A 27,785-nucleotide genomic window follows, 5' to 3' on the forward strand; every position below is an offset into this window, starting at 1 on the left:
TATGAACAGAACTAATAGGTTAACTTGCTGATGTTTTCACTATTAAAAATTTTACCTTGTGAATAAATTTAAGTGGGACCCTTCTCTTTAAAATATCAGATACAAGGTCATTGATAAAATCCATTTGGCTTTCAGAAGGTTAGGGAACTTGAACATTGTTTCAGTGTTACATGGCTGCAGGCATCTAGCAGACTGGGGTCTGTGGGCCACATCCCACCCACTGCCTGTTTTTGTACGGCCCATGAACTAAAATTGGTTGTGTTTTTAAATGGTAGGCAGAAAATCAAAAGAGAAGTATTTTGTGATTTTTCATGAAGTTCAAATGTCAATGTTCGTAAGTAGTTATGAGAAGGTGGCCTTCTTCATTTGCTTCCATGTGGTCTGTGGCTGCTTTCATGCTCTAGCAGCAGAATGAGGAGCGGCAGGAGCGTTCGTCTGTGGCACTCTCAGTGTTCACATTGCTGTTTGGAGCCCTTCCGATGGCAGTGATGCAGTTACGGCTACCAGTATGTCAAGTGCAGTGCATTATCGTCTTTCTGTGTGAAAAGACATTTTCAAAAATGAACTGTGTGAAATCTCATTACAGATCAGTATTAGATGAACAGCAGTTTTCATCATCTATGTTGATGATAGGGAACAATAACTGTGGACTCCAAATAAGCAAAATGTTAACTAAAAAGAAAGAAAAATCCATTTTTCTCATTAGTAGACCTGTATTACAAAAATTATACTCAATTAGTATATATCTTAGTTCATCAATAAAACATTTGTGTAAATTTGTGTTTTTTCTTGCTGTATATAAAAAGTACCTACATAATACCCTCCATTTTCCCGTCTTGACCTACAAAGCCTAAAATACTCTCTGGCTCTTTGCGGAAAAAGTTTGCAAACCCCTGTTATCTGGCATTGTTAAAATAGTTTATTCCACTCTCTTGCATTTGTAATTAATTGGATACTGCTGATAAATTTATTTGGCTGCCACTCTTTGGTGTTGTAACACCCTTGGAAATTAGTTTGTGCAGCGTTAATTTAAATGATAATTGGCCAGTAGTTGTGTCACATAAAGGTAGCTGATTGATCTGTTTTATTCTGAGCTTTGAGTTGTTTGATCAATTGTTTGGGAGCTAAAAGGAAGGAAGGAACAGAGACTGCCAAACATAGTGAGCTTAGCCGGGCACTGATCTCCCAGTGTTATACACAGTCTCAGTTAATATGCTTAGCAGAAGCTGTGTTCCCACCTTTGCTCTAGTTCAGTTTTTCTCAATCTTGGCTGTACCTAGAGTAATCGACAAGCCTTTAAAATTCCAGGCCACACCCCAGATCCAGTCAGAATGCTGTAGGAAGGTGCAGCACAGCAGGGCTAGGCCCCCAGATGTGGGCAGGGAGTGGGCCAGCGCTCTTTTCTTCCTGAGGGGGAGGGGGCCAATATTGCTACAAGAGTACCTACTGGCCTCGTCTGGAGAATCAATGATATCGTGAACCCGAGTATGAAAAGATTGAGGGTTTTCTTATAGTGACACTTGGCTTTTATCTGGAGGCCAGATTCCTGGAAACTTAGAAGAGCCTATGTAATGGTTGTAAGAGTTAAGTTTTAAAAATGGAGATGATAGAACTATTTGATAGGTGTTGTTAGGAGGATTAAATGAGCTAATGCTTTTAAAATGCTTAATAGCATAATGCCTTGCACATTGTAAGTTCTCAATAAAAGTTAGCTATTATATTAGTACCAACAGGCCCAAACCGAGGAATGAAATGCTCTCACGTGCATGGAGGACTATAGCTGTCACAGAAACTTTACTCTTGGAGTTACCTACAAGGTACGGCAGTGGCTTACCACCACTGAAGTAAGGAGGAGTGGCAGCTCACAGGAGAGGGGACAGGTGGGCTCCGTGCCCTTAGAGCACCCCTGTTCTGACAAAAGAGTGCTCTTCAGCACGTAGATGAGAGCATCATGTATTTCTGTCTGCTTGGGTTATTATTTTTCTTCTTAAGTTTTAGCATTTAAAGAGTTTGCTTTAAAAAATAGGTTATATGGATTGCCTCATCGTACAAAAGTGTTGGATAAATGAAGTGTTTTGTATTATTATATCAGGACATAAATTCTACATTTGGATATTGAGAAAACTTACCTAGGATTTGCTTATTTTTAATTTTCATCACAATCTTCTTTTTAGGAAGATTCCCGATGTTGCACCTATTGTAGCTGATCAGAAACCCTCTGTGTCAAAGTCCGGACGGAAAATTAAAGGAAGGGGAACAATTGTATGTGTGTTAAGACTCCTTTATTCTTTTTTTCAAATTATTGTCTGAGCAGTAACATTTATTTTACCTATAAGTAAAATCCTGGCTTTAACTTTAGGTATCATCCAAAATCGGTTCTAGGTAATAGTTGTATTTTCCATAATATTTCCCATAGTATGTGCATGGTAAGTACTCCTATTAGATTAAAGTGCACTGCTGGTTTTGAATAGGTTTAATTAAGTATGAAATGAACATGTGAAACAATCAGTGAGTGTGTTGAGGAATCATAGTATGCTGAACAATCTGAGCTAGGACTTGGAAAAGGAAAATTTTATTTAGGATTACAGGTGAGTCTCAGCCTTGTCCACCTGCTTTTATTTCCTTATGTTTGAAATAACTTCATTCCATTCTTTTGGTTGTTGAATCATTACCTTTGAGGTCATCTGAGATTGGGTCTTATCCCTAACTCTGTCCTCTGGCAGACTAATAGAGAGGCATTTTTAAACTAGGTATCCCCATCTTTTTTTTTTAAGCGCTATCACACACCTCCGCGGTCAAGATCCTGTTCTGAATCAGATGATGACGACAGCAGTGAAACTCCTCCTCACTGGAAAGAGGAAATGCAGAGGTTAAGAGCGTACAGACCACCTAGTGGAGAAAAATGGAGTAAAGGAGATAAGTAAGGGCTTTGTGCATAAGCATAGTCTTTTATCTGCTCTATTTTGAGTGAGGGAATAGAGTTTTATATTTCTATTCGAACTCTTAAAAAGTCATAGTCAAAATGAGGCTGTGACCTAAAGAATGCATTTGGGAATACTTGGTGATGCTGCTCGCTGGGAGGCCTGAATAGCTTTGTGGGGCTTTTAAATAGAAATTCTTTTCTCCCTTGCAAAGCTGTAAGCCTGCTGAATCTCTTAAAGATTTCTTGTTCAATTTTAGAAATAACCCAAACTTAAAAAGAATTATGTAGGAGATTGTGTCCTAGCCTAGCCACTCATTAGTACTACACTTAAGAATTAATTGGTAGAAAAGTGTTCCCACCTCTTTTTTTTTTTTTTAAAGATTTATTTATTTATTTATTTCTCTCCCCTTCCCCCTCCCATCCCGGTTGTCTGTTCTCTGTGTTTATTTGCTGCGTCTTCTTTGTCTGCTTCTGTTGTTGTCAGTGGCATGGGACTCTGTTTCTTTCTGTTGCGTCATCTTGTTGTGTCAGCTCTCCGTGTGTGCTGCACCATTCCTGGGCAGGCTGCACTTTCTGTCGCACTGGGCGGCTCTCCTTACGGGGCGCACTCCTTGCGCGTGGGGCTCCCCTACACGGGGGACACCCCTGTATGGCAGGGCACTCCTTGCACGCCATTAGCACTGTGCGTGGGCCAGCTCCACATGGGTCAAGGAGGCCCGGGGTTTGAACCGTGGACCTCCCATGTGGTAGATGGACGCCCTAACCACTGGGCCAAGTCCACCGCCCATGTTCCCACCTCTTAAACTCAGTGACAGTGTCTGTTTTAGACATGGGACCGTCCCCAGTGTTCTGGAAAAAATATGAATGGGACTCCATGCAATTCTTCATGGCAGAATTCTCTTTTTCTCTGCTGGCATCTGTTAGTACAGTTGGAAATTGGAAGAGGGTAGAAAAGGCATGGATCTTCCACATGGAAATGGCTTAGACTCTGGTGCAGTGCACTTGCAGTTTTCAGCTCTGACATCATTGCAGATTATAAAGCCTGCTTTTGTTTTCATGTACTTTTCCCTCAATTTCTATAGTAAAAAGTCTTGCTTGCCTTTGTGAGGCAATCATATATCCTTTTAAGAGAAAGAGGATTCTCTTGGATTTTGGGCAGTGACTTGTACCTGTAGGGAATCAGCACAGTTGTTTGGGAACTTGATTTGACTCTCCCTGAAAAATTGTTCCTGGAGGGGAGGAGGTTGGGAGTGGATCTCAGACCAGAACTCAGTGTGTCAGCATGTGTCAGCAGTGCTTTTACCATTAGTTGGTTTGATTTTGGTTTGAATTTGAAAAATATTTTTCTACCAAACTTGAAAACCCCTTCTGGCTTTGAAAATAACCCTTTTGTTAGTGCCTCTGAGCTTAGAAGGGCAAGGCAGGCCTGTTGCCATTGATTCATCCTCCCTGTTTGTGCTTCAGCTGCTGGTGGGGTCTGTGCTTTGCTGCTCAGCAGACTCCCCTGCTTTTGCGTTGACAGCAGGCGTTTCTGAATTTCAAGGCACAGAAAACGTGCTTTACAATAATGGCATGCTGGGGAGCCGATGTGACTCAGCGTTTGAGCGCTGGCTTCCTACACACAGGATCCCAGGTTTAACACCTAAAAGAATAATAATAATTGCATGTTTTTTCCTTTTTCACAGGTTAAGTGACCCCTCTTCTAGCCGATGGGATGAGAGAAGCTTGTCCCAGAGATCCAGGTCATGGTCCTACAATGGCTATTATTCAGATGTTAGTACAGCAAGACACTCCGACAGTCACCATAAAAAACACAGAAAAGAGAAAAAGCTCAAGCATAAAAAGAAAGCTAAAAAGCAGAAACATTGCAGAAGACACAAACAGGCTAAGAAAAGAAGGGTTCTCGTGCCATCTGATGTAGAATCCTCAAAATCTTCCATGAGACGAATGAAATCCTCTTGCGATAGAGAAAGGCGATCTCATTCTTCCTCGTTATCATCTCGTCACTCCTCAAAGAGGGACTGGTCTAAATCTGATAAGGATGACCAGAGCTCTTCAGGCCATTCCAGCAGAGACTCATACCGATCGAAATCTCACTCGCGGTCTTATTCGAGGGGCAGCTCAAGATCAAGGACTGCATCAAAATCCTCATCGCATTCTCGAAGTAGATCAAAGTCCAAATCTAGTTCCAAGTCGGAGCATCAAAGGGCAGCCTCAAAATCACCCAGAAGAACCATCTCTCAGTTAAGTGAAAATAAACCGGTTAAAACAGAACCTTTAAGAGCAACAGTGCCACAAAATGAAAACATAGTAGTACAACCAGTGGTGGCAGAAAATATTCCTGTAATACCGCTGAGCGACAGTCCCCCACCTTCGAGGTGGAAGCCTGGACAGAAGCCCTGGAAGCCCTCTTATGAGCGGATTCAGGAAATGAAAGCCAGAGCAACCCATCTGCTGCCCACCCCGAGCACTTACAGTTTAGCAAGTATTAAAGAGACCAGTAGCTCATCATCCTACCATAAAAGACAAAAAAATTCAGAAAGTGATCGGAGTGCTTATTCAAAATATAGTGATAGAAGTTCAGAAAGTTCACCACGGTCAAGGAGCAGATCTAGTAGGTCTTACTCCAGATCCTACACGAGGTCACACAGCCTGGCCAGCTCACGTTCGCGGTCTAGGTCTCCATCCTCTAGGCCTCGTTCGCGAAATAAATACAGTGATCAGTCACAGTGTAGTCCATCGTCCTCATACTCTTCTGTGAGCAGTGATGATGGGAGATGCACCAAGAGGAAATTTAGATCCACTGGGAAGAACCATAACACTTCAGATAAAAGGCAGAGAAGCAGCTCTGAAAAGACACGGCGCAATAAGTATGTCAAAGGCAGACGCAAGTCTTCATGTCAGAGAAAGTATAGTGAAAGCAGGTCGTCTTTGGATTATTCTTCAGACAGTGAACAGTCAAGTGTTCAAATTACACAGTCAGCCCTGGAAAAAGAGAAGCAGGTCCAAATAGAAATAACTAATAATAAACAAGAGAAAAACAGAGAGGAAGAGAAATCCAAGACGGAACGGCAATGCCTTCGTTCAAAAAAAAGGTCTTTGAAAGAGAATCTTTCTGATCGCTTTAGAAATGGCAATAAGCCCAAAAGGAAGAATTATGCTGGGAGCAAATGGGACTCTGAGTCAAATTCAGAACGGGATGTAACCAAAAACAGTAAAAGTGATTCCCGTTTGTCTTCTGATAAGGAAGAAGGTGAGGCCACATCAGATTCTGAATCAGAGTTTGGTGAAATTGACATCAAAGCCAAACCCACAACAAAGTCCTCGGCAGATCCTTCCCTGCTTCATGGCAGTGGGGCCTGGAAACCAAGCAAACGGCGGCTGTCGGCTTCGGGTTCCGAGGGGTCCTTTTCCAGTTCAGAAAACAACAGAGGAAAGCCACAGAAGCACACACAGGGGTCACAGGAAAATCTGAAAAGGGAACGTACCAAAAAAGTGAAAGAGAAATTGAAAGGGAAAAAAGACAAAAAGCCCAAGGCTCCAAAACGTAAGCAGGCCTTTCACTGGCAGCCTCCACTGGAATTTGGTGAGGAGGAGGAGGAAGAGATTAATGAGAAGCAAGTTGCTCAGGAGTCAAAAGAGAAAAAAGTTTCTGAAAACAATGAAACCATAAAAGAAGATATTCCAAAAACAGAGAAGTCCTGTGAAGATGGCAGCCTTTCAGGTAAACATAACGCGGTGTCTATTTCATCAGATCTTGATGTGCTTACTAAAGATGGTGATAAGAGCAGCATTTCTCCCACAATTTTAAATACTGAGGAAAATATAGTCAGTTTTCCCCAAAATGTTCTGCATATTGAAGAGAGTGTCCCAAGCGGAGCGGAGGATGTGCTTCAAACAGACGACAATATGGAAATTTGTACTCCTGATAGGAGTTCCCCAGCAAGGGTAGAGGAGGCTTCCTCTCCAGGAAATTCCAGGTTTGACACGCCAGAGACAGGCACTGTCCAAACACGGGATGCACAGACGGAACATCCTGAGGCAGAGGTCGTGAAGCAGGAGAGTGGCAGCTCTGAAAGCAGAGCAATGAGTGGAGCGGGGCACCAGGATAGCAGTTCCGCCATCTCGGCCGGTGCTGGAGACAGTGCCGCTCCGAAGGAGGCAGCCGAGAAGAGCCCTGTCAGCCTCGTGGATAACAAGTGGAAGCCCCTGCAGGGAGTGGGGCACCTGGCAGCGCCTGCTGCTGGCACGTCTAGCGCCGTGGAGGCCAAAGCGTTGACCACTGTGCCTGAGGTGAAGCCCCAAGGCTTGAGAATAGAAATTAAAAGCAAAAATAAAGTTCGCCCTGGGTCTCTCTTTGACGAAGTAAGAAAGACGGCACGTTTAAACCGGAGGCCCAGAAACCGGGAGAGCTCAAGCGAGGAGCAGACACCCAGTCGGGACGCTGCCAGCCAGTCCAGGAGCCCAAGCAGGTCTCGGAGCAAGTCTGAGACCAAGTCCAGACACAGGACGAGGTCTGTCTCCTCCAGCCACTCGAGAAGCCACTCGCGAAGCTCCACGTCGTCTTATCGGTGAGCAGTGTTCTCTTTCCCTAACGCCAGAGTTAGGGACAAGATCGCTATTTCCAGATCTCTGAAAGGGAATAAAGAGACAGCGTGTGCTCTGCGACCTGGAGAGCAGATCCAGGACAGGGAGCGGGGCCTCCGGGGAGGAAGCGTGGGCTCTGAGAGACCGCAGCTGCCCTTGGGCGCTCCCTGGTTGGGTGCACGCGGCCACGGCAGGTGGGAGTGCTCCGTCTTTAACGGCGGGCAGCCGCTCTCGCACCTGGCAGAGATGCTGCCAGAGAGAATCCTGAACTTCAGCGTAGAGTGACCCGGAGGTCAGCAGCTGACCCTCCGGTTTACACGTGTGGAAGGGGAGGCTGGAGAGGCCCAGTCCCCGCCCAGGGCGGCCCCCAGGTGAGGATCTCATTTGGGGGAACACATAGGGTGGAAATAATCACCTTGAGGTGGGGGCGGGCCAGTCTCCCACTGTGTCTTACCCTTGTCCGCAGCGTAGACTGGACAGTGCGGAGAATGAGAATTAAACACTGCAAGCCTAGAATCGGGATGGCAATAGGAAGTTTGTGAGTGGTTGTAGTCTTGTCTTTTCCTTGTAAATATTTCATAGTCTTACCTCACAGTCTCTTAGTTACTTACATCCCTTATTATATGGGGCTGGATTTTCATCATTTGAACTGAAAATTTACAGGCAGAATCTTTGACCACTCTTTTCTTTTCTAATTACCCCTCAGTCTTTTTCTTCCCTTGAGCTCCCCCTGGATTTTTTTAGTAAAGGACATGGCACGTGCACCTGTAGACACTGTCTCCCCTGTACTTGGGTCGCTTGCTGGCCGGCTGCCGTGCCTCCCCTCCCTGGCTCACTAAACCAGTGCTGGTTCTCGGGTCCACCCTCAGGCCCCCTCTGGAAGCCTCTGCCGGCTCTCCTCACCCCTCTCAGACCACTGTTCTCTCTGGGCTCCCCCCCTTCTGCTCTGGCTCCCAGCAGGCCTTGCTGCCTGGGCTCACACTCCTGGGGGTGTCTAGGGGTGCCTGCAGAGCTGCTTCTGTCTGCAGGCAGGCTGCCCTGTCCCCTTCCACACCGCGCGGCACTGTGGTGATGCCAGGCAGCTCCTCACTCGTGCCCCTTCCCTCTGGCCTTGGGAGGGGTGATATTTCATCTTAAAAATGGAGAGCGTGCGGCATAGAAAGGCCCGGAACTTGTTCCAGGCTCTGCAGCTCGTGGGAAGTAGCCCGAGATGGCCGAGCCTGGGCACCCCCTGGGCCTGACTCCCCCCAGGCCGTCGCTCTCCGGCCAGCCGCCTCCCAGGGTCTGCTCTTTGACTGCCGAGCACAGTTAGGGCCTTGGAGCATAGGGCAGTCGTTCTTGTGCAGATCACGTCCTCCAGCACACCCAGGTGTAGTGAGCAGGACCTGTGGGGACCTGACGTGGGCCGCCTGTCCCAGGCTACCTCTGGATGGCGGGTGTAGCCTACGGGGAGAAGGGCTGGATGTCTGGGGAAGCTGGCAGGATTCTGCTACTTAAGGTTTTTGCTTGCTTGTTTGATTAAATAGTCAATAGGTATAAACATAAAACAAATGAGTAAGGTATAAAAATGATATAATGGATGCTCATGTACCTGTCATCTAGCTTCAAAAATAAGCGTTAACCTTCCTGATATAGCCCTTTCCAACGCCAGCCTACTTTGTCTCCTCTTTCCTACCATTATTCTAAATTTTGAATTTTAATTTCATTGTTTTTCTTTATAGTTTTACCACAAGTATTTCTACACAAGTCTGCTCTTGCATGTTTTCTGACTTCCTGAAAATAAAACCCTGCTACACAGAGATGTCCTTTCCCTCTGCACTTGCTTTTTTCACCCAGCATTATGTTCCCGAGTTATAGCTCTGCTGATACAGGCAGCTGTAATTCATGAATTATTTTATTTTAGAATATTGTGTTATATGTCTATGCTTCCATCTTTTCTTAATCCATTTTTCTGTTCATGGAGATTGGGATTATTTCCTTTTTTGTTACTACGGACGATCTTCTCTGAACATGCCTGTACCAGTCTTTCCTGGTTTCTCTAGTGCATTCCATCCTGTTGAAGCTCTGGTTGTTTCTGGATTGTGCCATTAGCTGCCACTGTCGTACCACTGTGAGGAGTTCACAAGACCTTTCAAGACCCCTCCTCCTTTGGGCTTGCCTTCCCTCCCCCCAGTGGTTCCTGCGAGGGGCACTGGGAGTTAGTGGTGCTTTTCCCACTCTTTAATGTAGATCAAGGAGCTACTCAAGAAGTCGGAGCAGAGGATGGTACAGCAGAGGGCGCACGAGGAGCCGGAGCAGTTCCTACCGCAGTTACAAAAGCCATAGGTGAGCTGGTGACCTGGCCCTCAGAGTGGCCTCCGGCTCGTGTGCCTCTCGGGGCTGCGCAGGCAGAGCAGAATGGGGGGGCCTGGCGGGGCTCTGCAGGTCCCAGGCTGGCCTGCTGCCACCGAGCCGCGGCACTCCTGCCGGCTGTGCCCAGCACGGGGTCTTCCTGGAGCGGAGCAGAGAAACAGCAGAGGGATTTAAAACCCCATCCCTGGGATCTTCCTGCACTGAGTTCACATCTCCAGTCACCTCTGGACTTGGGTTAGAGACTGGGATAGGAAGAGCTTAGAGCTCTCTAGTTCTCCCCGCTTCTTGCCTCCTTTGGCCTCTGACGTGCTGTCCACCACGGCAGCCTCACTTTGCTTCTAAGTGGCCAGGCTGTCCAGACCTGTTCTCCTTCCCCACCCAGATCAGAGCCTCCCCAGTGACTTCCTTTATGTGCACCTCACAAAAGAATGTGCAAGACTTCACCTTTCTTAGGAAATCCAATATGCTTTTTTTAAAAATCCAGTATGAAAAATAACTAGAGCTGGATTTCACAGTGTGTTCCCCCTGGTGGGCAGATACCTGTCTAGATGTGGGGTGTAACCTGCCTTGCCCTGCACCACACGATGACGGTCTTGCTTGTGATTAATCGCAGGACGTCCAGCAGGAGCCGATCCAGGAGCAGTTCGTACGGTGCCCACAGTCGGTCCAGGTACGGGGCTCGGCAGCCGCCTGCGGGGCAGAGTGGCCGGCCTTGTTTGAGCACCCCTAATCCATGTGTTGTTTTATTGAAGAACTTGAATGTGTATATATGTCTTATGAAACCATACCCCAGCTAAATGTGGTCTTTTTCTTTTTTTTTAAAGATTATTTATTTAATTCCACCCCTCCCCCGGTTGTCTGTTCTCTGTGTCTATTTGCTGCATCTTGTTTCTTTGTCTGCTTCTGTTGTCGTCAGCGGCACGGGAAGTGTGCGTGGCGTCATTCCTGGGCAGGCTGCACTTTCTTTCTTGCTGGGTGGCTCTCCTTACGGGGTGCACTCCTTGCACGTGGGGCTCCCCTACGCGGGGGACACCCCTGCGTGGCGTGGCACTCCTTGCGCGCATCAGCACTGCGCATGGGCCAGCTCCACACGGGTCAAGGAGGCCCGGGGTTTGAACCGCAGACCTCCCATGTGGTAGACGGACGCCCTAACCACTGGGCCAACTCTGTTTCCCAAATGTGGTCTTTTTGACAATTTTTATTGTCAGCCCCTTGTACTCAAGTGTCAAAAGTGACCATGTCAAATTGTAATGGCAGGTGTTTATTAAAGATATTTGCCTACTAAGATCCACCAGCCTCAAGTTAATTCAGTGTTAATTTTTCAGTGCAGAAATAAGCATTTCCCTGTTTAATACCAATAATCTAATTTGGAGCACTTGTTAAATGTTTTCACAATATTTGTTATAGAAATGTGTTCTCACACAGTATATAGTGCCCATGTCCTAAAACTACAAAGCAGTGGGATAGATGAGTATTTGCCTGGGAAATCTTAGCGTTTGTTGTTGCTGTTAAAGCAGGTCCTACACTTACGACAGCTACTACAGCAGGAGTCGGAGTCGAAGTAGAAGCCAGAGGAGTGACAGTTACCACCGAGGCAGGAGTTACAGTCGGCGGTCCAGGTGGGTGTCTCCTTCAGACCACTGCATGTTACTGTGGGGACTTGCTGGTGGAAGAGAAAGTGCAACCTTCTGAGGACAGAAATACTTCTTTCTCTTCCTGTATTTCAGCAGTGCACAGAGCTACTTAAAGTGGCCTTTGTATTAAGAGCTGCTGGGTACATGTTTGTTGGTTATTGTTAATGTTTGAATCTAAAATGGATTTTTAAATATTCATGTATCCTTGGACAAGCATTTCTTTTGGAAGGAGTAAAGACAGATGGCCACCAAACCACGGCCCACTTCCTTAAATGGGGCTGGTTGGTAAAAATAGCAGAGCAGTTTGTCAATGTTTTAAATTTTAAAATGGTATAAAATGTCACAATCAGATGCTTTGGAGGCAGGACTGGAGTTTATGTCTTGTCAGTTGTATGTATAAATATGACGAGAACCACAGAAGTCTTTCCAGTGATTTTTGTAACGTCTCCCACTGGCTTCTGGTTTTGCCCTCCCCAGCCACTGCAGCTGCGGTGAGCCTTGTAAAATGTCAGCGTAAGCTGGACACGCACTGCCTGAGCGGCCCTCGGCTCCTGTCCAGGCTCCCCAGCAGCACACGCGGGCCTCCACCTGCGGGCTTCCCGCCTTGATGTGCTGGAACCTGTTTTTTCTGCCTGGAGACACAAGATGCCCACGCCACCAGCTCTCCTCCTGCCCCTTGAAATGGCCAGTTTCCACCTGACCTGTCAGTCTCCATTTTGACCCGCCGCCTCTGGGAAGCCTTCCTGACTGCTAATCCCGGAGTGTGGCCGCTCCTGTCTGCTGCTGAGCAGCCGTTGTTCCTCCCGGGGCAATCGTTTACCTCACCCGCTTGTCAAGGGGCTGTAGTTCATCTGCTTTCTTTGGTCCCAGTGCCTGGCATAGTGACTGGCTCTCAGTGAGTACTTTTCAGACTAAATGATGATGACCATGACCAGGTTAACTTGCTCATTTGCATGAATAGTTTCCAGATCATTCTTAAGTTGTGGTATTTCTTTGTTTTATCTTAACTTTGATACTACCAGTTGTCATTTAAAGCATCTTTGAAAAGTCTAAAGTCAGCAGTTTTCCCCTTTGTCCACCCACTGTGCTATGCCACATTGACAGTGTTTTCAAACCACTGATATCAAAAAAGAAGCTCCAAGAGGAATCTAAAGGATTGACAGTTAAGAGGTTTTTGTGTATTTGTTTTCTGTTTTTTGTGCAGGAGTTGTAGATCTTACGGCTCTGACAGCGAAAGTGACCGAAGTTACTCTCATCACCGGAGCCCCAGCGAGAGCAGCAGATATAGTTGAAAATATCTTTTTTTTATATATATACTAATTATATCTTATTTGTAAATATCTGGTGACTTAAAAGTTTAAGAAACCTAAGGCAGTCTTTTGTTCTATTTCAGTAGAGTTGAATTTCAAGGGTTGAGACTTACTTGTTCTTTGTTCATTAATGTGTGCAACAACCTTTAAAATACACAGGTATGTCTTCTAGAAAGACATACCTGTGCCACATTTTACATTAGCCAACTATGGAAACGATTTTCATTTTCTTGAATCAAGAAATCATGAATTTATCAAAGGATAATTTGGACTATTATTTTAGATAGACTGTTTCTGTCTATTTCATGTATTCCTAAGAATCCAGATTCGTTTTGCCTGCTTTTCAGGTTTTAGCATATATACTGCCAAGCATAGAACTGTGAAGAACTGTTAAAAGTGGCCAAATATTTATATACACATTACACAGTCTTGTACATACATGTTCCTAAAAGCTAAGAGCCCAGAACTGAGGCCAGTGGCACCAGGCGCATAAGGCAGTGGCTGCAGGGCACTTGACCTGCTCCCTGCCTCTGGGCTGCCTTAGAGGATCAGGAAAGTGGTCAGCTCAATACAGCCCTCAGGCCAGCAGGCAACGTTAAGGAGAATAAACCAGCCTTAACTCTGTACCTGCACTGTCCCTAAGGACTTAATGTTTTATGTGCTTTTTAATAACTCGTATCAGAAGTTGAGATTCTGCAATTCTATTCCAGTTCATGCTTTGGTGCTTGGTACCTTTTGGTGCCTGTTTAAGCATTGTTCGTATATACCATACATTAGACACCACAGGAAAGAAAAGTAAAAAAATTTTTTAAATTCATTGGCACCGAAAATGGTTCCCTCTGAGTTGTCACTTTGAATTTTTGGGGGGCTTCTCCCAAGCACAGAGGTGGACCAGGGTCCCCTGGAGCAGGCAGGATTGGCACAGAGGTTGAGTGACCGCCACAGCCTGCTGCACGTAGCTGACATGCGTGCCTCTGGAACAGCGGGTCGAGGAGCAGGCTTCAGCGCCAATCCCGACATCCCGGTGCCTCTGTCCTGGAGACGTCTGCAGGGCTCTCCAGCGAGGGCATGTGCAGTGTGGCTGGCTGGCCAAGCATGGCTTTGCTTTTCCTGCTCCCACCATGACCCGTGCTGCCCTCGTGACGCCTGGCCTGACATGCGTAAGCCAGGACACCAGGCAGGGGTGAGGGCACAGGGCGACAGAAATTACACATTTTCAAGACTTCACGTGGTTCCTCCAAAATTAATTTGAGCTGTAAAAATTGGTATGTTTTTTTAATCTTTAGTTTGATTTTTACCCCCAAGTGTACTTAATCACCACAGTGCCAGTTTAATCCAGGTACACAGAAGAAATTCATATTGGATGTTTGATGGAGAGTCTGTGCCATCCTATCCCAGGCCTTACCTGGTGGGTTTGGGAAGTGGGAAAGCGTCCTCAGGTGGAGGGCTCTGCTGGCCGTGGCTGGAGGGAGAGCTGGCCTGGGTGTAGCAAAGCCCCACTCGTAAGAGGCTGCGTAAACGGGGCTGGGAGGTCAGTTTGCCAAATTGATAGTGCATTATAAAACAGGACTTGAATCAAACAAACAGTACTTGCTGTTGAATAGAAAACTTTGTGATAGACACCAGGGGTTTTCAGAAGTAACCCACAAGGCAGAATGTCACTTTAACAATACTCAGTGGGGAAGAAAATTCAGTCAGCATCCAAACAGAAACTGCTAGATGTAATTAGGTTAAGAAAAGTCATCCTTGGGCAAATGTATTCGTTTTCTGTTGCCACGTCCTAACAGATTATCCCAAACTAGTGGTTTAAAGGCACCCATTCCTGTGGGCCGAGTCTGCGTGGGCGGCTGGAGGCGCTGCGCAGGCGCTCACAGCTGACGTCCAGGGCGGGCCGGGCAGCGGTCCTTGTGGGGGCTCTAAGGACAGGCCAGTGGCCAAGCTCCGTCAGGGTTTTGGCAGAAGTTAGCCGCCTGCACCTCCAGGCCGAGGTCCCGTCCCTGCCTGCTGTCAGCCCGGTGCTCCTCGGCGCCCTCTGGCCCCTGCGTTTCTTCTGGTGTGGCCCTCTCCGTTTCCAAGCTGGCCGCCGCCTGTCAAGCCCTCCTCTTCTGCTGTACGGGTCACGTGGTTAGATCAAGCCCACCCAGATAACTGCCCATTCCAAGGTCAGCTGTGCCCTATGTCAGTGTGATCACAGGAGCGGGATGCCTCCTCGTCACAGATTCTGGGGGTTACACTGTGGAGCAGCAGGTGGGGTGGGCACTTCTAGAATTCTGCCAACCACAGGCAGTAACTTAGCTTTGCCGTCTCAGCTGTGGGTGGAATTTTATCCTCAAAAGGTGCTCTCCCCTCCCCCCATTTATTTTCTCCATGGAAGGGGCAGCCCTCACCTATAAAGCGTTCAACTTGTCTGTTTACTGACGTGAGCTCCAGAAATAGCTTTTCTTCCTAAAGGGGATAATCTGTATTTTGAAGTTATTTTTGAAAAAAATGGAATTATGTTGTGTATTCTGTTTCTTAATAGAAAATGCATTATTGGGCTGTTTTTATAATGTCCTGTTTACTGCAAATGAAATACGATAGTTGGTAGTGTTCAAAACTGTAGAAAATACTTTTGTACATATTGACAATGTCTAATTTGTATACATTTCGATTAAATTTCCCTCCAACTTGAAAGGGGGACCTTGTAGAAATTAAAATATATACTTAGTCTATGTGGGAGTCTGCATGTCTCGTTTCCTGTGTCGTCCCCCCCCCCCCCCCCCCCCGCCAAGCGCCGGGCGGGGGCAGGAAAGTGCTCCAGGCAGCGATGCACCTGTCGTCCTCCAGCCCAGGTGACTTGCATACAGAATACAAATGGACGTCAGTGCTGAGCAGGGCAGCCGTCGGCCTGACTGTGTAAGCTGCCCGCAGCCACGGGTCCCTCCGCGGGCCACGGGTCCCTTCGCGGGTCACCGGCAGGCGCTCCGGGGAAGGCAGGCACGGAGGTGCTTTTAGCGTCTGCATAAGAATTTGCAGAGCAAGTACAGTTAACTCTTGTCTTCTCAGAATTCAAAGGAATTTGTACTTTCATACTGGATACAGCATAACCTACCACAGTAAGACAGCAAGCCCCCAAGTTGGGCAATTCCCGAAAGCTGTGAAATCTGGACGTGTTACTTTTAAATGTAAAGAAAATGCAGAGCCTCTCTGCTGCTGGGGAACTCTCCTGAGTTTCCCATAGTGATACTCTTGATCAGTGGGGGCAGTACTGGGAGAAAAAAATGCCAGGCGCTTTGTTCTGGGCTGTTTTGACTTAGCCGAGCATTCAATAGGAAAAGAATCAGGACAAGCCCTTCCCTCAAGAGCCCAGACCTGGAGGACGGGTGCCACAGTCTGCTGGGGAGCCCACCTGGAACGGTCAGGCCGCGGTCGCCCGCCTGAGCTTCTGAGGCTGGGCGAGGGTGCAGCCGCACTGCGGCCTGGAGACGGCCCCGGAGGGCCTGGGCCACGCGGCCGCCCCAGGCCAGCCAGAGCCCCGCCTCCCCAGGCCAGATTCCCCAGGAGCTCCAGGAGGATGCCTGCTGGCCTCGGGGCTGGCCTCGGGGCTTCCCGTGGGGCTCGACTTCCTCTGAAGAAACAGGACCTCTCGTGTAACCGCCCTCGAGCGTGGCGGTTCAAGGCCTGCCCCCTCCTGGCTGGGGAGGCGGAGATGGACTGGTCTTTTCTGTGGCTCAGCTCCTCATGGGAAAAACGGGTGTCGGGGGTCCTCCCTCCCAGGACAAAGGTGAGGATTAAAGGCCTTCTAGAACCAGCATAGGTCCCGGGCCTCACCCCGAGAGGGGAGGGGGCCTGTGGAGACTCGTCTCTAGTGAGAGGGCCAAGTGTTGGGGGCCCGGGAGCTACCAGGAAGGCCTCAATGCCAAGGCCCTGGGGAAGCGGATGTGGCTCGAGCAGTTAGGCACCTGCCTACCACACGGGAGGTCCCAGGTTTGGTTCCCTGGTGCATCTGCAAGACAGCAAGCTGATGCAACGAGATGATGCAGCAAAGAGACACAGCAAGGAAACAGACAAGCAAAGAGCGGAGGTGGCTCAAGTGATGGGGCACCTCCCTCTCACAGGGGAGGTCCTGGGTTCGGTTCCCAATGCCTCCTGAAAAAAAGACGAGCAGTCAGCAGACAGCGAGTGCATACAACAAGGGGATGGGGAGGGGAGAGAGAAATCTTCCCAAAAAATGCCAAGGCCCTGGCGCTTACACTGAGGGGAACCGGGCGACTGCTGGTTGGCATTAGGTGCCTCCCACAGGCAGCTGCAACCTGTCGGTGCCAGGCTCGGCCAGGGGGCACACAGGGGCAGCCCCCCACCCAGCCAGCCCACCTCCCCAACCTGCAGGCCCCGCAGCACCACGCTGACCCCGCACAGTGCAAGTCAAGGTCGCCTTCCACTCGCTGGCACTGCCTGTCCTCCCCCGCCCCCGCACAGCCCCCGCACTGCATCCTACACGCACACAGCCCGGCTGTCCTTCCTCAGAGACGCGCGTGCCCCACGCCGGGCCTGCCCCAGCGCTTCCGGCCTGCAGGACCTCCTGCCTTGCGAGGTTGAGAAGACCCGCGCGCTGGCCTGGGGGGCCTCGGCACCCAGCCCTGCTCTCAGGCCAGCCCGTCGCCACCACTGTCAGGCCTAGGAGGTGCAGCCCTGGCCTGGGGTCCCCTCTCCAGGAAAGCTGCCCTGGCCCCTCGAGGTGACTGATGCTGCAGCGGCGGGTGCCTCTCCCGGGCCTGGGCTTGTGCGTGGCCCCAGGTGAAGTGACGCTGACCCCCAAGCGACGCTGACCCCCGGCGCCAGGCTCGGGCTCTTGGATCCCGCTGGCGAGCGGAGGCTGGGACTACGCCCGCCCCACCTCTCGGCTCCCCGCAGGCCACCGCCGGCCTCCTGCCTCTGCACGCCCCGTCGCGGCAGTGCCCTTCCCACCCTCTCCGTTCCAGGGAACGCCGACTCGGTTTCCAGGCCTCAGCTCTGAGCCGGGGCTGAGTTCTGCCAACGGCTCCCTCCTGCCAGGCTGCCGCCACCCAGGGGCCAGGAGCCCCTACGGAGCCCGGGCTCCCCGCGAGGGAGGGCCCCTGCCCACCTCCCTGTCACCCCCTCCAGCTCCTCCGACTTGACCATCCCAGCCAAGGTCAGCTCCAGAGGGACCCTGTAGCCCCACCTCGATCGTGCTGGCCACACCCCCGCGGCCTCCGTGGCCTCTCCCTGCCAGGCTCCCAGCCACCAGGAGGCCGCGCCAGCCGCGCCTCGCGCCTCGCACCTGGCTGTGCAGCCGTCGCTCTCTGGGCCTCAACGTCCTCTTCTGACCGATGGGTGCACAGACCCTCACACCTCCTTCCAGGCCGGTCCCTCACTGCAGGGCCACGGAGGAGGCGGGGCGCCCCGGCGTGGCCAGCTAGCCAGAGGCAGGGAGCCCCCGCAGCCTCGGCGGCCACCCGAGCACCCTGCTGTCCCCGCGGCCCTCCCCGCCTCCCCTCCCGCCGGCGGGTGCCTGCCTCCACTTCCTCTTGGCACCCCTTCACTCTGTCCCGGGACATTTCCTCCTGGCCCTGGCACGGCCTGGGCGCACTGGCGCAGGAGACCCCCAGGCTCACCTGGCCTCTGCCTGTCCCCCCGAGTGGGCCCCCGAGGCCCTGCCCACTCCTGAACGAGGTGGCGCGGACACATGTTCCCACGTGCCCAGACAGGGCAGCAGGGATAGAGCGGGGTGTGTGCAGGGCAGAGGAATTGGGGTGGCGGCACGGGTCACGCAGAGGCCTCTCCCAGGGTCCTGCGGGGCCAGCGCCCCCTGCGCCGCGGCCCACCCAGACCGGCAGTGCCGGTGCAGCCAGCCCCCTGCCCCCACGGGCGTCCCTGCCAGCGCTGCATCCCGCCGGCCTGGCGGCGGCTCCCCAGCACAAGCCGAGCAGGGAGGCCGCTCCCAGCGGGGAGGACTCGGGCCGCCGCGGCCATCGCCCCGGGCGCCAGCAGCTGGCCCCAGGATGGCCGCGCCCGGGTGGCCTCAGCGCCTGCCCTGCGCTGCCCTGCGCGGCTGGAGGAGGCCACCAGGTAGGAGCGGCCGTCGGGGCCAAGTCCTGAAGGCACGCGGCCAAGTGCGCCGGGGCCCGCCGGGGCCGCCGTGGCGGTCAGCAGGGTCCACCTACCCAGGTCGGGGGAGCCCAGCCTCACCCCCGGGTCCCAGCAGCCCAGGCCGCGGGTGGGGGTGATCAGTGCGGGGGCTCAGAGGGCAGGGGGGAGCCTCCTCTACCGCGCCCGGCTTCCGGGGGGTCGGGGCTGCCCTCCACCCCGCCCCCGGCACAGCTGGAGGGCACCCAGGCTAGACTCGGAGATGAACTTCCCGTTGGGAAGGGGGCCTCGGCAGGGCAGGGTGGGGCCGGGGTCCGTCCGCTCGCAGATGAGCGAGGGGGTGGTGGCCAGGGGGCCGCGGCGGCCCCGGGCAGCTCGCGCGCCCCCGCGCCCCCGCCGGCGCCCGGGCGGCCTGGCCCTTTAAGCGGCCAGACGGCGGCCCCAGCTGACGCGCCGGCTCCAATCGGCGCCCCGCGCCCCCCGCCCGCCGCGCCCGAGGCTCCGGGGCCGCAGCTGCTCGGCTGCGGGAGTCGCCGCGGCCCTGCGCCTCGCCCGCCCGGCCGCGCCCCCGGGGCCATGGTCGCGGGGCCCAGCGCGGGGGCGGCCCCCAGCGCCGCGCTGCATGGAGCGGCCCCGGCCCGGCCGCCGGGGGCAGCGCGATCCCGCAGGGCCCTGTGAGCCCGCAGCGCCGCGGCACCATGGTACGCAGGCCCTGCCTGTCCCCCCGCTTATCCGCCCACCTGCCCGCCCTGCCCTGCGGAGCGCGCGGCCGGCGGCTCGGGCCGCGGGGCCGGGGGAGGCGCCCCCTCGGCCGCTCTCCCTCTCGCCGCCGCGGGGGCCTCCGGGCCGGGAAGGCGGCGCCACGGCGCGGCCCCCGGCGGGGAGGGGGTTAAATTCCTGGGGTGGGGGCGCTGGCGCGGGAGGCCGGGCTCGGACGGAGGGGGGCGCTTCTCCGCGCCCGGGACGGCGCCGCCCTCAGGCTGGGCCACGCGGGAGGAGGGGTGCGCGCCTTCCCGCCGGGCCTCGGGCCACGTGGGCGCCGCAGCCGCCGGCCTGGGGGCTTGGGGACCCCGGGCTGAGGGCGGGGGCTGGCGGGAGGGGGGGCCTGCAGCTGTGCTGTCAACTCCTGTGTGACCTTGGGCCACTCCCGCCCCTCTCTGGGCCCGTTTGCCGCGGTGGAAACTGGCGAGGGCCGCCTGAGCGGGAGAGGGCTGCCTGGGCACCCCTTCACAGAAGGGGGCCCTGGGGTCACCGACCTCTGCCCCTGGCCCTTGCCGGGCAGGGAGGTGCTGGGTGGGAGGTGGGGGCTTTCGGGCCTCCAGGAGGCGCCTGGACGGGGGGCACTGACGGCTCATGCGTGAGGCCAGGAGCCCGCGGGTGTGGATGGTCCAGCCCCGGGGGCGGCCTCTGCAGGTGTCCCTGGGACCCGGCGTGGGGAGGAGGGTTGGAGGGCCTGACACCCCCTTCTCGGCCCTGCGTCTTAGCTAGACAGGGCGGCCTGGCGCCCGGCGCTGGGGGTGGGCGCCGTGGCTGCAGCTGGCACAGCCGGCGGGGGGAGCTGGTGGGCGCTGCCCGGGAGGGGCCGGCAAGGGGCAGCCGTGCCCTGCGAGCGGCTGCCAGGTGGGACGCGGGACCTGATGAGGGAGCCGGGGCAGGGGGCCGGGCGGTCGCGTGCTGACCCCTGCCCCTGCCGAGGCCGGTGGGCAGCACTGCAGGGGGCTCTCCCCTCCCGTGGCGGGTGGGCACTGGGGCGTGGTCCCTGAAGGGGGAGCGTGGTGCTGGCAGGCCCTCAGCCACGTCCCTTCTGCTGCTCCTTGCATTTCTCCGGGAGCCCAGGAAGCCCCTGCGACAACCGGGCTGGGCCCCGACCCCTCCCGGGCGCTGTGGGGGCCCCCTGGGTGGGAGGATCCCCGCCGTCTCCTCCGGCCCTAAAGGTCAGCCAAGACCCAGACCCCTGGCCTCGCGGGGTGCTGCCAGCCCGGCTGGGCCCCGGGGTCTCGGCTGCCGCCCGCCTGGGACCCTTCTGCTCCCAGCTGCAGTTTCCTCACCTGCGCAGCAGGGTGGGTGGCCGGGAGACGTCTCGGATGCGGGACGTGCAACGGGCCTGTGAGGTCAGCAGGGCCAGGGGGCCGGCGGCCCGAGGGGAGAGGGGCGCGGGGGTAGCTCCAGGGAGGTGGCAGCCACGGCCAGGGGCCTGGGCAGGCGGGTCCGAGCGCGGGGTGGGTGCTGCCTGGCGACGTGTGTGGCGAGCGGCCCGGGGCGGGTCGGTGGGCTCTCAGGCCGTCCCCAGTGGGGGGCCGGGCCCGGCCAGGCGGGGCGCCGGCGGCTTGAGGGTTCGGTCCAGCCAGGCAGGGGGCAGCGGGTGCTAAGGGGCCGGCTGCTGAGCTGGGCCGCCCCCTGCTCCGGGCAGCCCACAGGCTGGATGTGCCCACAGGCCTGGCAGCCGAGGCCCCGAGACAGAGCCAACCTGGAACCCGGGCTCCCTGGGAGCTCCGTGCAGGCATGGAGACAGACCGCCAGCGGCCCCCGGCCCAGAGCCCGCGCAGGGCCCGTCCAGGCCGCAGGGCTGGCGACCTCGGCCCGGAGGCCGGGACTTCCTCGCCAGCGCGGCAGCCCCGGGGACCGAGGCCTCGGGGCCTCTGCCAGTCCCGGCTGTGTCCTTGAGGCCCGGGGGGGGGGCTCCAGGCTGACCACTAGCCTGTCCACCCTGGCATGTCCTGGCCTGGGTGCCACTGGTCCTGTGAGCCAGGATGGCCTCTGTCAGCCCTGCCTGCCCACCTGGTCACCTGCCCACCTGCCCTGCCATCCCTGCCTGCCTGCCTCGCAGGGGAAGAGCCCAGGAAAGTGAGCTGGAGGGGGGGGGGTGCTGCCAGGCAGGGCCCCCCTCGGGCCTCGGCTCCCCCGGGGAGCGCCGCGCCCTTGACCGCCCGCGGCCCCGCCCCGCAGTTGCTGGTTGAGAAGACGACGGACGCGCCGGCGGCCGAGTTCTCGCTGGTGGAGGACGTGGCGCTGCACTTCGCCTGCTTGATGGGCCGCCTGAACGAGCAGCGCCTCTTCCAGCCCGACCTGTGCGACGTGGACCTGGTGCTGGTGCCGCAGCGCAGCGTCTTCCCGGCGCACAAGGGCGTGCTGGCCGCCTACAGCCAGTTCTTCCACTCGCTCTTCACCCAGAACAAGCAGCTGCAGCGCGTGGAGCTGTCGCTGGAGGCGCTGGCGCCCGGCGGCCTGCAGCAGATCCTCAACTTCATCTACACGTCCAAGCTGCTGGTCAACGCAGCCAACGTGCACGAGGTGCTCAGCGCCGCCTCGCTGCTGCAGATGGCCGACATCGCCGCGTCCTGCCAGGAGCTGCTGGACGCCCGCTCGCTCGGGCCCCCGGGCGCCGGCGCCCTGGCCCCGCCGCCCGCCGCCCGCGCGCCGCCCGCGCCGCCCTACTACTGCGACATCAAGCAGGAGGCCGACGCCCCGGGCCCGCCCAAGATCTACGCCCGCGAGGGCCCCGACCCCTACTCGGTGCGCGTGGAGGACGGCGCGGGGACGGCGGGGGGCGCGGCGCCCCCCGGCGCGGGCCCCGCGCAGCAGCCCTTCTTCAAGGAGGAGAAGGAGGGCGCCGACGGGGCCCCGGGCGCCCTGTGCAAGCTGGAGGGGGAGCTGGGGGCGGCGGGCGGCTACGGCCGCCGCGAGCAGTCGCAGATCATCGTGGAGGTGAATCTCAACAACCAGACGCTGCACGTGTCCACCGGGCCCGAGGGCGCGCCGGCCGCGGGGGCGGCCGCCGTGGTGCTGGGCCGGGCCGACGCGCTGCCGCGGGACTCCGGGGACGAGGAGGACGACGGCGGCGGCGGGGAGGACGAGGAGGAGGAGGAGGAGGGCGGGGGCAGCGAGCCGGACCCCGAGAGCTCCGGGGAGGACGGCGAGGAGGGGCAGGGGGGCAGCCAGGCAGAGGAGGAAGAGGAGGAGGAGGAGGGGGATGACGGGCAGAGCGAGGAGGAGGAGGAGGAGGACGCGCGCAGCGAGCCGGACCCCGAGAGCTCCGGGGAGGACGGCGAGCAGGGCGGCGCGGGGGCCGGGCGGGGCCAGGGCGGTGGCGCGGAGCCCGCGCCCCCCGGCCGCATGGCCACACGGTCCCGGGAGAGCGCCCGGCGGCGGGGCAGCCCCGAGCCCGAGGCGGCCGGGCGGCGCGGGGCCAGGCGGCCCAGGCCGGGCCCAGGGGCCGCGGCGGGCGGGGGGCCGCCCAGCCCCGACGGGCTGGGGGCCAAGGTGAAGCTGGAGGAGAAGCAGCACCACCCGTGCCAGAAGTGCCCGCGCGTCTTCAACAACCGCTGGTACCTGGAGAAGCACCTGAACGTGACCCACAGCCGCATGCAGATCTGCGACCAGTGCGGCAAGCGCTTCCTGCTGGAGAGCGAGCTGCTGCTGCACCGGCAGACCGACTGCGAGCGCAACGTCCAGGTGCGCCGGGCCTTCCGGGGGGGCTGGCCCTGGCACCCCGAGGGGGCCGAGGGGCGCAGGGTCAGCGCGGGCGGGAGGGCGGGACGGCCGCTGCTGCGGGACGAGGCGGGCGGTGTTTTCCCGCACCCTTAGGGCCGCAGGGAGGGTCAGCAGGGCGGCTGCGCGGTTGCGCAGGTTGTGGCCTGCACAAAAGCACCGCGGAGGAGGGGCTCACCAAGGCGGGCACCCCTTTCCGGTCCCCACAGAGGGGCTCTGTGGCGCCGCGGCCTGCCCTGAGAGCCCGCTGCCCCGGGGCTGGGAAGGGCCCTGCCTGGGGACGTGGGAGCAGCAGGGGTGGCCGCCCGGCTCTGGGCCAGCCTGAGTCTGCCCGCAGGCCCCGCAGGCGGCCTTTCTCTTCTCTGGTCCAGGAGGCACTGGGCAGGTAGGTGGGTGCCGACTGCCTGAGCTAATTGCTAATTGCAGCACCCTGCGGGGAAGGCGCCCAGGCACCGGCAACCTGCCAGGCGTGCACCTGCTCCCACCTGTCTGCGGACGGGCTGCCTCTCGCGTCTCCAGCAGCCACACGCCTCGCCTCCTTCCTGGAGGGGATGGAAGCCCGTGCCCCCTTCCAGCCCGGACCCCTGACCCACTTTCCGAGCCCTGGCCTAGGTCCAGCCCCTGGAGGGAACTTTGGGTAGACCAGGGCCCAGGAGGAGGGGGGTCCCCAAGATTCTCACTGCCCTCCAGGGCCCTTTGGGCCCATGCCCCTCGGGGATCTCTGTAGTAGGGGAGCAGGTGCCAGCAGGGAGAGGCCCCCCAACTCTGCTGGGACCCCCTACCTGGGAGGGGCTTCTCCAGCTGGTTGTCTGTCTTCTGGTGGGGATGCAGGTGAGGCCTCAGGAAGGCCTCATGGGACGTGGTGGGGGCGTGGGAGTTGGGGGCGTGGGGCTGGGGGCGTCTGCTAAGAGTGGCCTCTGGCCCGGCTGGGCTTCCGAGGCCAGTAGGGTGGGGCAGTGCCCGGAGCCCCCTCCCCAGCTCCCCGGGGCTCAGGTCCGCCTGGTCCTCAGCAGGGTGGGGAAACTGAGGCCCAGAGGGGCGGCACCTTCCGGGCACGGCCCTGACCGGGCCCGGGCCTCAAGTCCGCCTGCCCCGCAGTGTGTGACGTGTGGCAAAGCCTTCAAGAAGCTCTGGTCCCTCCACGAGCACAACAAGATCGTGCACGGCTACGCAGAGAAGAAGTTCTCGTGCGAAATCTGTGAGAAGAAGTTCTACACCATGGCGCACGTGCGCAAGCACATGGTGGGTGAGTGCGGCCCGCGGGGGCCCGTGGACCTGGCAGGCCAGCCGCCCCGTGTGCCGGGACGAGCCTCCTGCCGTGAAGGGGCGACGAGGACCCCCCCTCTCGAGGGCGTCCCTGCCCCCGCGGCCCCCCCCCCCCGCCGGCCTTGCCCGGGGCCGTCACCGCGTCCCCTGGAGGCGTCGGCGCCCCAGCAGCCCCTCCTCACGGAGGAGGGGGCACAGGCCTCCAGGGGTCCGGGGGGTCCCGCCTGGTCGGTCAGCCCTTCCCCGAGGCCCCGGGAGTGGAGAGGCTGGAGAGCCACCGGGCGGGCTGTCCCTGCGGGGCCCCGCGGAGGGGGGAGGGGGGAGGGGGTCCCCGCGTGACGCCATCGCGCCGCCCGCAGCGCACACCAAGGACATGCCCTTCACCTGCGAGACCTGCGGCAAGTCCTTCAAGCGCAGCATGTCCCTCAAGGTGCACTCGCTGCAGCACTCGGGGGAGAAGCCCTTCAGGTGCGAGGTGAGCCCCTCTGCTCCCCAGGGGTGCTGGGGGCTGGGGGGCAGCCCGGCGGTGCCTCCCCCGCGGGCTCGGGGTGCCCCCCACCCCACAGGCTCGCGTCTCCCACCCCACCCCGTGGGCTCGGGGTGCCTCCACCCCCCCGCGGGTTCGGGGTGCCTCCCCCCCTCCCGCAGGCTCGGGGTGCCTCCACCCCCCGCGGGCTCAGGGTGCCTCCCCCCACCGCGGGCTCGCGTCCCCCCCTCCCGCGGGCTCCCGCAGGTTCGGGGTGGGGGGAGGACGGCGCCGGGCGGGCAGGCGCGGCGTGGCCTGAAGCCGGGCCCCGCACCCCAGAACTGCGCCGAGCGCTTCCAGTACAAGTACCAGCTGCGCTCGCACATGAGCATCCACATCGGCCACAAGCAGTTCATGTGCCAGTGGTGCGGCAAGGACTTCAACATGAAGCAGTACTTCGACGAGCACATGAAGACGCACACAGGTAGCGCGGGCCCCCGGGGGACTCCCCGCGCGCCCGCGCGCCCTGACGCTGGCCCCCCGCAGGCGAGAAGCCCTACATCTGCGAGATCTGCGGCAAGAGCTTCACCAGCCGGCCCAACATGAAGCGGCACCGGCGCACGCACACGGGCGAGAAGCCGTACCCCTGCGACGTCTGCGGCCAGCGCTTCCGCTTCTCCAACATGCTCAAGGCGCACAAGGAGAAGTGCTTCCGCCTCAGCCTGGCCGAGCCGGCCCCCGCGCCCGCCGGCCCCGCGCCCCTGCTCGGCCTCGCGCCGCCCGCGCCGCCCCCGCCCTTCCCCGGCGCCGCCAGCCCCGCGGGGAGGCTGGACAGCAACTAGCCGACGGCCCCCTGGACGCCCCCTGGACGCCCCAGAGCACCCAGCCCTAGGGCCCTGCCGGCTGGAGGGTCCCCTCTTTCACCAGCTCAAGGGGACAAAATGAGAGGACACTGCAGGAGAGGGCGCTGCTGCGGGCAGCAGGTGCGGTGGGGAGGGGTCAGCAGCCTGCTGGGGCCTGAGCTGGGGACCTCCTGCACCCTTGTCCCCTGTTCTGGAGGAGCTGGGGGGCAGCCCCCGTGGAGGAGGCAGGGGCTCGAGGCTGGCCAAGACGAGCGTGCTGGGGTGGGCAGCGGAGGGGCCGAAGACCACATGCCCCGCTCTGCTTCGGGGGTGGGGGGGTGGGGGAGGCAGGTAGGGGCTGGACCCCAGGGATTTGCCTTCTCCACCCGCACCCCTGCCGGCCGGCACAGGGGTCCCCACCCCGACCAGGCCGCACCAGGGGCCCCACGTCCCGGAGAGGACGTCCCAAGGCCGCGGGGCCTGGGGGTGGGCACGAGGGCCGGACCCCAGGGGGCCCTGGGACAGGCCCGGTCAAGCGTCAGGGTTTCAAGGTGCTACTGCGCAGCAGGCAGCTGCCCCCGGAGCGGCGCCCCCCAGCTGCCCCGGCCTCAGCTCCGCGTCCACCCCGGGCCGGCCTCGGCCTTCTTGGCCCGCTTGGGCCACCGCGGGCGACGGGAGCCTCAGCCCGCCGAGGCCGGGCACGGCGGACGCCTTTCGTGTCGTCATTGTCCGCCCCCCTTCCTGCCCCTCCACCGGGGAGGAGGGCTCCATAAGCTACATGTTTCCTAGTTAAGCTCTGTCCTCTTGTGTTTATACAGTTTTGTTTGTTATATTCTTGGCACCTTACACCCCATTACCACCCGCCGACCGCCACCTTCCCCGCGTGGCTGGAGAGGAAGAGGCCTGAGCCCCGGGGGCTGCTGGAGGAGGGGCAGGGGGCTGGGGACATCTTAATCATCAATAAATGAAGCACTTTATTCTGTACACTGTGGGCAGGCCCGTGACGCCTGCGTGATTCCAGGATTTCTAGTCCAAGCTGCAGCCCCGTGGAGGCCTGGGGGGCCCTGCCCTGGCCCCTCGGCTTTGGGACCTGAACCTACAGCGCCCCCACCGCCGGCCCCCCTGCTGTGCTCTAGGGAGGGGAGGCCGGGACCCCGGGAGGTGGCCCCTTGCTGGCCCTACACAGCCCAAGGCCGGGGGTTGCGGGGTCTCTGGAGCCAGGGCCCTGCGGCTCTTTCCTCCTCCATGCCCCTCCGTCTCGGGGCTCCCACGACATCCTCAGGGTCTCCCTTCCCTGTTTCCCTCTACCCCTATTTCTAGCCTCCAGTCCCTGTGCCCGGCAGGCTCGTGCTCTTTCCTCTGCTGGCCGTGGGCCGGAGCCCCCATGGCACCCCCGAGTGCTGGCCCTGGGGTCTTGCCACCCGCTCCCCCACTGCAGCCCGAGTGGGCCTGGGGCCCCCAGCCAGGCTGGCCCCTGCACTGAAGGCCGCACCTGGCAAGCAGAGGTGGGGGGGCTGCGGCAGGAGGGGGCGCTGGTGGCCGCTGCGGGTGGGCCCTGCCCCCCCCTCGTGGGTGCCGGGCCCCTGGCGCTCAGTGCTGGGCCACATGGGCAGCACTGGGCCACGCGCGTGGACGGGTTCTTGTCTCCCCAGCTCTTTGTATCTTGAAAGCAAGTCGACAGCCCCGGATGCCGGAGTGAGGGGACGGGGCCAGGGCTGTGACGGCCTCCGGAGCCCGCGGTGGCCCCCGCCCAGCTGCACGGCCCGGCCTGCTTGGCTGGAGCCTGGGCTCTTGGGCCCTGGGGCCGCTGGCCGGGCGTGGATGGGAGCG

At 57.9% G+C, this 27,785-nt stretch overlaps 2 protein-coding genes across 8 annotated transcripts in view; both read left to right on the plus strand.

The window, feature by feature from the left end:
• NKTR (natural killer cell triggering receptor) overlaps positions 1-15,517 on the plus strand; it is a 71,059-nt gene extending 55,542 nt beyond the window's left edge. For 3 of the 4 annotated variants that reach the window (XM_058288942.2, XM_071211998.1, XM_071211999.1), the window contains 7 exons: positions 2,175-2,262; positions 2,775-2,920; positions 4,609-7,494; positions 9,740-9,835; positions 10,476-10,532; positions 11,377-11,481; positions 12,701-15,517. In XM_058288942.2, the coding sequence (XP_058144925.1) occupies positions 2,175-2,262; positions 2,775-2,920; positions 4,609-7,494; positions 9,740-9,835; positions 10,476-10,532; positions 11,377-11,481; positions 12,701-12,788 (3,466 nt within the window). In that variant the 3' untranslated portion in view covers positions 12,789-15,517. The remainder of the gene's footprint in view (positions 1-2,174; positions 2,263-2,774; positions 2,921-4,608; positions 7,495-9,739; positions 9,836-10,475; positions 10,533-11,376; positions 11,482-12,700) is intronic. The other variant, XM_058288943.2, reaches the window with a different exon arrangement.
• A 3,873-nt stretch (positions 15,518-19,390) lies between these two features.
• On the plus strand, positions 19,391-26,939 carry ZBTB47 (zinc finger and BTB domain containing 47). Of its 4 annotated transcripts, none has more exons than XR_011647506.1 (6): positions 19,391-19,594; positions 21,840-23,345; positions 24,480-24,627; positions 25,007-25,115; positions 25,453-25,597; positions 25,660-25,796. XR_011647506.1 is itself a non-coding variant. In XM_058288951.1 (6 exons), the coding sequence occupies exons 1-6, from the start codon at positions 19,592-19,594 to the stop codon at positions 26,003-26,005; spliced, it is 2,253 nt and encodes a 750-aa protein (XP_058144934.1). In that variant the 5' UTR covers positions 19,391-19,591; the 3' UTR covers positions 26,006-26,939. The 4 variants fall into 4 exon arrangements, 2 of the variants coding, with proteins under 2 accessions (XP_058144934.1, XP_058144935.1); XR_011647505.1 differs by having other exon boundaries at positions 24,480-24,623; positions 25,007-25,122; XM_058288951.1 differs by having other exon boundaries at positions 24,480-24,623; positions 25,660-26,939.
• The last annotated feature ends 846 nt before the right edge of the window (positions 26,940-27,785 follow it).

The sequence above is a fragment of the Dasypus novemcinctus genome, chromosome 26 (assembly GCF_030445035.2).
Source record: "Dasypus novemcinctus isolate mDasNov1 chromosome 26, mDasNov1.1.hap2, whole genome shotgun sequence".
Taxonomy (NCBI): Eukaryota; Metazoa; Chordata; class Mammalia; order Cingulata; family Dasypodidae; genus Dasypus; species Dasypus novemcinctus.

What these genes read in the sequence shown, in the direction of transcription:
- ZBTB47 (XM_058288951.1), top strand. An exon ending in CGCACGTGCGCAAGCACATG is followed by an intron (nt 24,624 to 25,006) that starts GTGGGTGAGTGC and finishes CGCCGCCCGCAG; the next exon opens with CGCACACCAAGGACATGCCC. An exon ending in TCGGGGGAGAAGCCCTTCAG is followed by an intron (nt 25,116 to 25,452) that starts GTGCGAGGTGAG and finishes CCCGCACCCCAG; the next exon opens with AACTGCGCCGAGCGCTTCCA.